Here is an 11,197-nt window from a genome sequence, read left to right as displayed (position 1 = left end):
CATGGAGTCATTGCCAAGCCCCACAACTTTGGTTTAGTGGTGAGAGCGCAACATGTGATGTATGAATCGGATGGCTTTACGAGTTCAAACTAACTGCAAACAAAAGTCTGATTTTTAGTAGAGTAAATGGGCATGCCATCATCCACCAAATTTCGAACCGTGCGCAACTATGCGAGGATTTCTCGATTATCACTAAAAAAGTAGTAGTCGCCAACATATCATCTATTTGTATACAACTAGATGGCCCGTGCCCGTGCTGAGCACGGGCTTACATTTAATATCAGTGTTCAAAAGACGTTCAACCATAAGAAAGATATTTTGCACTTGTTTTAATTGGTTAGTAGGATTTTCCAATAAAAGAAAGAAGGAGAGAATACCCTAAAGCTGACAAATTATTACATCATACATATCTTTCATATTACGTAATTACATTCCTGAGCTTGCTTCATGACATATCCATAAATGAAGTTCACAGTATCTGATAATGAAGTGCTCATGCACATTATGTTTTGTTGAGTTGAAGAATACTGCTAAGATCTAGGGTAAGGTTCCCGAATAATATGATTTGAGCAGTTCAAGCGCTGAGTGATAGTCAACATAGGCCAGCTGAAACTTTGTTCTTTCCAAATGCCAGTTCCTCCTCTCCCACTGTTCTTGACTCCGTTTACAGCACTGCAAGAAAGAAAGAGAAAAAGAACAAAGAAATGTTGTATTATTGACTAAAAGCATGCATAGGCAAAAATACTGTAAAATATAATAGCAAAAAAGAACACACACCGCCACATGAGATTAAGAAATGTGGAGTTCTCATGCATCTAAATCGTAGATATGGAAGCAGAAAAATCATAATAGAGGGAAGACCTGAAAAGCTTCCTATTTTAATCTATTGACAAAATCAAAAGAAATCATTCTGAACTATGTTGATGAATAGTTGGAGAAAAACTCACCCAATTTGCAGTTTCAAAATGGATATGAAGCTACCAAACTGAGCCAAAACAAAAAGGAGTTGTTAGCTGCCATCCACAAGTTTCACAAGGTAAAAAAAATAAATTGAAGTGAGACGGAGAAAATTATACAGAAGGAAAACAATCAAATGGAAAAGTTTTATCTTTTCTTTACCTTCATCATGGTTGCAGGATATCCAGGGAAAAAAGCTCTGGAAAAAAAAAATCATTTATAAAAAGGAAGTACCTTTTTCACTACCTATACTGCATGTTCTTCCCCTACTAATACTTACTTGATTTGCCAATATCGATGGCTCTCTTATTTACCAAAAGAAGATAAAGTAAAAATAAAATAAAATCGAAGTGTTAGTATATTATTGCAGACATCTGTGCAGTTTTTCAAAAGAACTCTTCAATTTATCCCATACATGGAATTAAAGCTTCCTGGAGAACATTAAGTGTGACCAAAAGCGTCCAATTCAACACCAAAACATCTATATTGCAAAGCAAATATCATCTCACCCCCTGATTGTGATTTGATAACATTACCAGTTAAGCCTTCAAACTCCTTCATTAACCATAGAACTGATAAATATTAGCCACAAATAGCATTTGATGCCTTGAATGAATATACCTAAAAATGCCACACACAAGATATGTTAGATAAGATAACTAATGATTGCATCAGAATGCAACTTTGTTCTAAAATTATAGGATTTCCTCCAAGCACTCAAAATAATAAAAAAAATTAAAATGACAGGTGTACTCAAGGATAGTCATAATTTTTATTTGGTTCTAAAACCACAAAACAGAAAATATAGGATTTTTTTCAACCTAAAAATTAGAACTTTTCCTCCTATCTATAACAGAATAATGTCATCAACCACCATAGGACAACAACAGCCAAGAAATTGGAAAGAAAATTTTCAGCAGAAATTGAGCGAGAGGCTTTGTTTATTTTCTGCAATCTCGATATTTGAGTTACTTCATTGATCAATCCAAGCTTCAGCGACGGTCAAATGTCTATTACCAAAGCTGAAGGGATGATGTTGGCACAACCTATATCCTTATTCTGCTCAACCTGAAAGTCTAAAAGCTAGCTTTTGGTTCCTTTAGTTGTAATTTCCTCCAAATGTTATATTTAAAGATCCTTCACGTCTTTCTGTCAATTACACATCACCTTCCTCCAGATACTCTTTCATTTGGAAACCTCTGAAGTGAAAAATGTGAATTTACTACCAAAAAAAAAATTAGTCAATAAGGTTCTCTAGTCAACTATATTAGCCCAACCTCAGGAGATTCTCCCAAACAGTGTGACATAAGAGAATATACCTGGTCGAACAACGTTGCAAGTTGCTTCACTAAGACTGGCCAGCAGATTGTAAAACTAAATATGAAGCTTTTCTGCATTGTCATAACTCAAGTTGCCCCCCCAAGAGGCCTCTATCGGCGGATACATTGCATGGTGACTAAAAAAGCTTATATAAGTAAATCGCCAGCATATAAAGAGTCAGGGAATGCAAAGAGTCACCTCAGCAATTAAAAAAATTAATAATAAAAAGTCAGGGAAATTACATCTCACATCAGGCATTTTTTAAATTTTATGCGATCCAAAAGATATCTTGATTCCTTACATGTGCAGCTAAAAAGTCTATGTTCTCCACCTTTTAAATAACCTATTGCATGTTTTGCACTGCCTAAAATAATTTATTCATAGTAGGACATGTATTGTAATAGGATAGTACCATGCATGAAACTCCTCCTACCAAAAAACACTACTTATTTTTATATCATGTCCTGAAATAAATTATTTGACAAACTATGACTGAAAATTAACCTTCTAAACAGAATACCATTTTGAAAGACAAAATAAATTAAAAGCGCACATCATCAAAAATAGTATAGTGAATTGGGACCTACACATGCATCATCAAGGTAATTAGAAGTTATGCAAAGCAGAAGTCCAAACGGCCCATTCATTAAACGAACTGGTGGTAACACCCTTGATAATACCACCACAAACCTTCGGAGACACAACCACCAGGTAAAGTGATCAGGGTTTGAGCAAATAACTTTACTTCTTCAGTCTAGCGATGATACTTTCAAAAAGGACTGATTCTTGATGCCCATTTCTCTTTACGACATACATGTTCTCCCTTTACTGGGGAAATTTCGTTGAAAGTATCGAAGGGATGGAAGTATCAACAAACTGAGACGACTATAGCACAGGACGAACCACAGTATTGTGATCCGCAAAATCTCAGAAATCTCAAGATCAATGCAAATTAAAATCAGCCATAAATCAGAGAAATCGGTGATCAAATGTGGAAAAGTTCGATAAAATGATAAGATGGCAACTTTTACAACCACAAGAAGTATATATATTGCCAAACATCCAATCAAAGTGAAAAATAAAAAAGAGTTAAATTCTAGGGCGAAAAATATAATGAACAGAAGGTTGGCTCACCGTCAAATCCAGCAAAGGAACATTGGATTTTAGAGCATAATCTCACAGTTATATTTCATATCTGACCTATCTACAAGGAAAAGTATAGATAAGAGCTACCAAGTAGAGCGAATAAACTAAAGAAAAAAGTATAAATTCCATAAAAGTACATGCCCTGAGCTCCTGAGGAAAAGCTCTTTTATCACGCAAATGGCAAAAGAGACTCATAAAATTTCAAACTACAAAGCCTGATGCAAGTTTTGCGCTGTGTTTTTAGTTTGAATGCCATAAAAGTCCATACCTGAGCTCTTGAATTTGAGCTCCAACAAGCCATCATTTTCTTTCGTTCCTGACTTTGTTATTGGCTGAATAATTCAACTCGATGCTTTGATATATCACGTTCTGTTGCACAGAAAAATTGCTGCTTTAGGTGTGAAAACACCAGTTCCTACAATGAGTTAGCCAGCCTTGTATTTGTAATAACCTATCCTAAATTCAATTAATGTTGGTACATAAAACTGTGACTATCTAACATTCACAAGGATATCATCAACTAATCTAGGACATATATATTAATCTTCTTTCTTGCCATGTGATGTGCATGTAGCCATCGAACTATACACCACCAATTTTAATTTGTAAAACTGAGAAGATTAATGAGATATGTATTCTCCACTTGCAACTTTTGTCATTCTGTAACCTTCAACACGAGCTTTCAATGCAGCATTGCCAATAACGCCAAATGATTCTTAAAACTAAAACCTTTCAAAGTGCCAATTAGGCCTCTAATGCCAAAATTGACGACAACATTTTCGTTAGTACAATTTCACTAAAGATGTGTTTTCCATAAAGAATCTCCATGCCTTGCAGTGAATACAGAAACGAAATATTCTTATCACTAATTAATGGCCTTTCTTAACAGTAGCGTTTCTTTTATAAAAATATGTAAAATCACCAAGCTGGTAAGTAAATCTACAATTGGATTTGTGTGCAAATCAGGCCTGCTTTTCAACTTGCCACTCTTGGTGCTCCAAACTCATGAGTCTTCCCAACAGATATCATTCTTAAGTCTCTCAACAGAAAATCATTCATAATCATTCTTAAGTCTCTCAACAGGAAATAATTCATTCTTATGTTTTGACAGACTGCATATGAAACTTCACTTCAGAAAGCTACAGTAAACAAAAAAGTAGTAATGAACTCTGCTACAGTTGTCTAATGTTACTGCATATGAGAAGTTTGGATTTTTTCCCCTTATTTTGGATTAAAGTTGAGGTGATAATTTCTTTCCTATTCCATTGACTTGTCTATATTTTCTGGATTCATGTGTATCTGTAACTTATATTCCAAGGTTATTCAGCCTTAAACCATATTTATTTAGAAGCATCTGTAACATGAAAGGAGATCACGCCAAGTAAACAATATTCAAGAATATTGTATTGAAGAAAAGGATATCTTATGTTGGCAACCACAATACTTTTTCAGATGAGGCATCAAGAATTGCCCTTAGTACTTATCAAGGAGCAATATGCAAGAGCTGACCAGATTATCAGCAAGGCTCATTAGAAGCTTGTTAATTTCAAATCCAGCAAGTTAAAACTGAAGGTCAGAACTAAAATAAGCAATTAAAAAACACTCACCAACATTGACACGTGGTGCTGGCCTGAAGGCCTTATTTGGGGTGCTAGGTTGAGTGGACCTGCAAGATTTTTCGTCATCATCTCTGTTACCTAACTGTACATCATTATACCGGATCACCGGAAAGGACCCAGAAGGATCAGGGTCCCTTGAAAGAGATAATTTTACAGTATTGTCCGAAGCAACAAGCATTGAAGGTTTCCTATCCCAAAAATCAGAAAAAGCCCTCTTATTGGTTGAAATCTTTGCATCATTTAACGGATTGATTTTCATTTGTTTTTTACTTTCAGCGCCTAATGTACAACTAGAAAAATCTGCCTCCTGCTCCACCTTACTAGAACAGTTTCTGTTTTCGATTTTGCTTTCACCATTTATGAATTGTTCCAACTTCTCCGAGCAACCGGAACTTGTAATTACAGATGCTGGTCCGGATAACGTATCTGTCGATTTGCTTAAACAATGATTTACAACAGGAGCTTCTGCGACAATCTGAGAAATAAAGAAACCTTTATTTTCTTTTAAAGATGTATCTTCATCTTCCTTAACGGTCTCAGTAGTATCTTTCACAACTGCACACCGATCTTTCCCGCTAGAATTTGAAGTGCTTTCTCCTTCCAGCAGTAACTTCCCGGCTACAGTAGTCAACAAGTCAAAAGCACACATTTCATTGCTATCGGATTTCTTCCTAATATTTCCCCTTCCCTAGAAAGATTGACAATGAAATAAGATTAGAATGAGTACCGCAAGCCATAAACTTTAAGGCAAAATAATGGGATAATTACATTTTTAGACTGCTCAAAAGAATAATAGCCAACAAATGTATACTTTTTGTATTATATTAAGTATAAATATATATAATATACATGGTGGATACACAATATATAGACATAATATACATAATCAGTGTATAGATTTCGTTAATTTTGGCTAGCGTCCGTGGTTAATTTTGGCCAACGGGCCAAAAATGAAAAAAAAAAAAAAAAAAAAAAAAAACTAAATTAATTGCGTATGAAAAGTGAAGTTACCCTAGCTGATCTGGTAGCTCGAGGAATAGGAGGCACCTGATAGCCATTAAATCCATAATCTAACCTCACCATAACTCAGAAACCATAGGAGTAAAATTCAAAAAACACGAAACACCAGCAGTCTTTGATCAACTTTACAGTATAAAAATATCATATCTATACATCCCTCCAGCCAAGCGGGGCCAAGTACGTGAAATAACTAAAAAAGAAACCTGCAAGATCACAAATCATGAATCAAGATATTGAGGTAAAAGCATTGGAAGTTAAGCAAAGTATTGGAAGTTAAGCACAAAAGATAAGAAAATCACGGAACAGAAAAGGCAACAAAACAGAATGCCCAGAGTTCCATTAATTCCAGTGTAAGAGAAAAATCTTAGAAGAATGCAGAACTTTAAGCCGAATTCTACCTACGTAATGGTTATAGAAGGGATTAATGGTAAATTTGTAAACATAACTTCAACTGTCGCAATATCCTCAAAATTACAGGTAATTTGGAGTGAAACCATAACATTTTAACTATCTAGTCCAAAAACATGCAAAGAAAGTCTGATCTTAATTTCATAATTAAAAGAAGCTATTCCCTCCAATTAATAATCAATAATTTCCAGAATATGGCAAGATCTCAATCATTTAAAAGCTTTCAACACATTAAATACACAAAGGAAAAGCAAGTTCCAAAAATGCACTTTAAGGTGTCACATTTTCAGAAACCATAAGAATCAACAATCATTGATCAGAAATATAAGAATGACAAGAAAGATTTTCACTCATGTTTTGACTAAAGGCAAAAAAAAAAAAAAAAAAAAAAGGCGCCAGTGTACTTCCAACATGACATGTTTGATGAAAAGAAAGAAGCCTGTTGCTTTTTTCCTCAAAAATTTAAAAAAAAAAAAATAGAGGAAAGGAAGTGATTTCCTCATGAGTGTAAAGTAAATTATGCAACTCTAAAGGAGAATCCATGAATCCCAACTCCCCATAACCCCTACCTCGTAGAGATAGAGAGGTTGTTTCCGATAGACCCTCGGCTTAAGTAAAGCATTTCAAAGCAGTTTGAAAAAGGGAATCCAAAAATGAAAGCAGTAACAACAACGAAATAATGCGAAATGGAAAGCAGTACATACCAATCAGGGGAAAGCTGGCCCCGACACCATGGTTATCAAAAAGAAATATTGGAATTCTATGAAGATCATGATAATTCCAAGCAGTCACCAAAAATAAAAGTTCAGGAAACTAAAGAATACCTGAGATTCATCAAGAATCTTTCCTCTGATGTCCAACTCCATCACCAGTTTGGCTACCTCCTTTGACAAGGATTTCACCTTGCTTTCGCTTTCATCCAGTAGCTTTGATTTATCAGCCAGCAAACCTTGCAACTCCAGGAGAAGATCCTCTCTAGCTTTAGCATCCAAACCTTGTTCAGCAGTTACTTCAGAAGGCATATGGGTCTGAGGCTGGGATATACTCACAGCCATTGAACTTGTCACAAGTGCCGTATCTTTCTTATCTTTCATAAGGTGGTCTTCATGCTCTTCATCGCGATGTGGATCTAGCATAGATGTATCCAACTGAGGGTTCACCATACCAGAGGAATCAGCCATATTATCATCTAAGCCTTCTTGTTCCTTGATTTGTTTAGAGCTAGGTTTGATATTTCATGAACTAGAGGCACAAGAAACCTCATCCATGACTTCGGCAGGCGTGCTGTCATCGTTCTTCACGGCTGAAACAGTTAAATTAGATACACCCTCATCCGCAGAATGTGTGTGCCCTTGCGAGTAATGATCAGACAACTTCTGTTCCAACTCCTGAATCCGTTTTTCAAAAGATTCACATTGAATTTGCTTCGCCTTAAGCATAGAATTAAGGTGTTTTTCATACTCTTCTTTCTCATGTAGAGCCTCAGAGGTTTTCTCTCTTGCTTCTTTTAGTAAACTATCGACTTTAGTGTCGTCGAGCGATTCATAATCAAATTCAGGACAGGTAGAACACATAAAGGCTATTTTAGAAGCAAGTTCAGCCCTCAATTTTGCATTTTCCACTTCCATTTTGCTAGTTCCAGAAATATCCAGAACCTCCGAGCTCTGAAGTAATTCCTCACAATTGATTTTCTCAGCAAAGTCAATACTTATCTCTGTTTCCGCGAACTGAGAACCATCATTAGACATGGAAAGTGGACTCTTTCAGGTCCCGTGTTTCCCCAATAGATACTCAGGTCGGGAAATATATAATTTTGTTATAATGCCAGTGCAATTGCCTTTTAGGTGAAGGAAAAAGGTAAAGACATGAACTTATAAATGTATTCCCATGGAGTAAAGTAGATTAGAGGTTATGATGGAAATTCTAAAATTAGTTCTGTCGCTGGATCCTAGTTACAGAAGAAGAATTTTTTCAACAAAACAGACTATCTTTATTTAGAATAGAGACAAAGAATGTCCAGACTCCTACTTCTAAGAACAGTAGTCAAAGTAGAAATATCGAAATACAGATAATTAAAGGTTCACCCAGAGCATCAACAAGCAAAAGTATATCTTTGAAGAAAAAGACAACTTATTTGAGTTAAAATGTACACTGCTAAAGAAAATAGACTGTACAGAAAGCCAACTCTCTCAAGTCTTCTGAAATGTTATGACGGCACAACCTACCAAAATTAGTGGAATATTAAAACTTAAGGGGTCGTTTGGTTGTTGGTTGGAGTTATGCAGGTATTAGTATTGTAGGGATTAATCATGTATGTATTAGTTATGCAGGGTTTAGTTATTCCATCTTCTACCTTGCATAAAATAATACATAGATTCTCACATAACTTGTACATGTATGAGTTATGCAGAATTGTAAACTGGTAACCAAACACCGTACTTGGTGTACTGAATTTCATATATAGCAACTAAAATGCTACCAAACATGGGACTAGTTATGCTGGTTTTAATACATGAATAAATAACTTCCCAACTAACAACCAAACGACCACTAAATCCCCAGAACCTAAAACGGGAGATATTATCTCCGTCAAGCTACTGAAGAATTACTAAACAATGGAAATGAGCAATACAGAAATGTTGCACCATGGAGGATACAAGTGCCTTGAGTATGTAAAACACAAGTTTAATAAACAGGAACTCACGACAAACAAAGAACAATAAAAGGGAACTACATTTGAAAAAACAGAACAAAATCCAATTTAGGTGTTCATATTCTCATTCTCTTTTCCGCAGTACATAACTCGCAACAACTTTCACTAATAAACAAAAGGAATAAGCTTGTACTTAACTCTACTTGCATACTCCATATATCTCTCGCCAAAGTTCTCCACCATCAAACTTTCCTCTAACCTAGCTTTATTCCCATAATACACGGAGCAAACGACAGCAATGAAAAGAGCACTCAAAGGCGCCCTAAGTGCAACACAATAAGCAACAAACAAGAGCATAGTCGAAGCATAAATAGGATGGCGAACGAACCGATACGGACCAAACTGAACAACAGCTGTAGGCACAACCACCTTCTCCGAATACTTGGCTAAATACAACGTCGAATGATACTGCATAAACAACGTCATCAAAATCAAACCCCAAATACCGAAATTGTTCCATCCACCGGGTATAAGATGCAGCTCCGGCCCTTCAAACGCCGCAAGCCAATGACCAACCATAACTCCAACACAAAACAACAGCTTCTTCCAATTGGGCAAACTAATATCCCATTTCGGGTCGTGCTCTCTCGGGTTATAATCACCGTACATCCGTTTTCGAATACTCACATTCAAGAAAAAGAAATAATGGTACACGAAAAAGAACACAACAGGCCAACCTTCAAGAAAACCATTGAAATGTGCAGGTGGTACTAATGTAAGCCAAGTGAAAGCTGAAGTAACAATAGCAAATTGCTCAAACCCATTCGCTTCATCGTTTAAATGCTTGTTTAAGCAATAAAGACTGTAACTTGCAAGACTTATAGCCACTAACCATGGCCAAAATAACAATGTCATACTAAAATACATCCAAAAAAACGGATTCACCAATACATTCATAGTCCATTTGGTGGCAGCAATAGCAATTGCAAATATTAAACCCCATTTGATCACTTTAAACGGGGTTAATTGCGAAAAAACGGTTTTCATTGACTCCAAAGAAACCCCATTTAACACATTTAACCCATTTAGGCTTTTGAATAATGGGTTTTGAGAGTTTGTTTCAATTGTATTTGAAAATGAACATTGGATTGGCAGTAAAGACTGAAACCTAGAAGAATTGACATTACTAGGTAAGTGGGATTTGGGTATTTTTTCAAGATTTTTTATGGGTTGTATGTTGTGGCTTGTAGAGAAGTTTTTGAGCGCAAGGTGTTTGTGGAAAGGTCTGTGAGAAAAAGTGTTGTGTTTGGGAATACGAGAAAAGGAGGAGGGGAGTTTTGAGCAGACTAGAATGGGTGATGCTTCCATTGGTATTTTGTAGCAGAGATTTGGATTGAAGAAAATTGAATTAGCTCATTATAGAGCTTTAAGTGAGCTTTCTCAGCATCTGCAGTCTTGGGGTCAATTGGCTATTCTCCTATTAGGTATCCAGGCTAATCATAAAGGCCTGCAAATTTGGAGTTTAATTACTCACCAGAGTTGTGGTGCATAAGCTGGTACTATTTCATAACTTATCCAAAAGGTCTCGAGTTCGAACCCTCTTGATATGGAGTCACCTTGTTAGAGTATTTCATACTTATTCAAAAGGCCTCGAGTTCGAACCTCCTTGGCATGGAGTCACCTTGTTAAAGAGTGTTTTGCCCCCCAATGTGGGACTACCCGATATGAATGCAATTAATCGGACTCTAATGCGAATACCGGACACCGAATGAGAAATCAAATTGAGCATTTTTAATAGGGAAAAGGGTCAAAAATACCCCTCTACTTTGGAAAAAGGGCTAAAAATATCCTCCGAACTTATTTTGGGTCAAAAATACCCCTCTCATCCTTAAAGTTTTTAAATATACCCCTGTCTTGATGGAAATTATCCCCCAAAATAACCCGAAATCATTTTTTAAACCCGTTTCATCATTTAAACCCGACTCAACTAAATAACTACCCATAAGATCCCCTTATTCCCCCAATACGTAGGTTTGAAGTTTGAGGGAATTGGGGGATTTTGTGGGTTATTATT

General features: G+C 36.1%; 2 protein-coding genes across 2 annotated transcripts; both read right to left on the bottom strand.

The window, feature by feature from the left end:
* Positions 1-4,983: 4,983 nt before the first annotated feature.
* LOC132049005 (telomere repeat-binding protein 5-like) lies at positions 4,984-6,278 on the bottom strand. Its single transcript, XM_059439684.1, has 2 exons — positions 6,054-6,278; positions 4,984-5,730 (listed from the first exon to the last, which is right to left on the bottom strand). The coding sequence occupies exons 1-2, from the start codon at positions 6,123-6,125 to the stop codon at positions 4,984-4,986; spliced, it is 819 nt and encodes a 272-aa protein (XP_059295667.1). The 5' UTR covers positions 6,126-6,278.
* A 2,927-nt stretch (positions 6,279-9,205) lies between these two features.
* Positions 9,206-10,616, bottom strand: LOC132050420 (uncharacterized). Its single transcript, XM_059441653.1, has one exon. It carries the CDS (start codon positions 10,489-10,491, stop codon positions 9,289-9,291), a length of 1,203 nt encoding a protein of 400 aa, XP_059297636.1. The 5' UTR covers positions 10,492-10,616; the 3' UTR covers positions 9,206-9,288.
* Positions 10,617-11,197: the final 581 nt, after the last annotated feature.

Source organism: Lycium ferocissimum, chromosome 3 (genome assembly GCF_029784015.1).
Source record: "Lycium ferocissimum isolate CSIRO_LF1 chromosome 3, AGI_CSIRO_Lferr_CH_V1, whole genome shotgun sequence".
Classification (NCBI taxonomy): Eukaryota; Viridiplantae; Streptophyta; class Magnoliopsida; order Solanales; family Solanaceae; genus Lycium; species Lycium ferocissimum.
The sequence above is the reverse complement of the archived record's forward strand: the minus strand, read 5'-3'. Positions and strand labels throughout refer to the sequence as shown.

Excerpts from the sequence above, each read along its gene's own strand:
- LOC132049005 (XM_059439684.1), bottom strand. The coding sequence starts at position 6,125 with ATGGTGAGGTTAGATTATGGATTTAATGGCTATCAGGTGCCTCCTATT. Across the intron at positions 5,731-6,053 it reads GAGCTACCAGATCAGCTAGG|GGAAGGGGAAATATTAGGAA; the intron begins GTAACTTCACTT and ends CAATCTTTCTAG.
- LOC132050420 (XM_059441653.1), bottom strand. The coding sequence starts at position 10,491 with ATGGAAGCATCACCCATTCTAGTCTGCTCAAAACTCCCCTCCTCCTTT.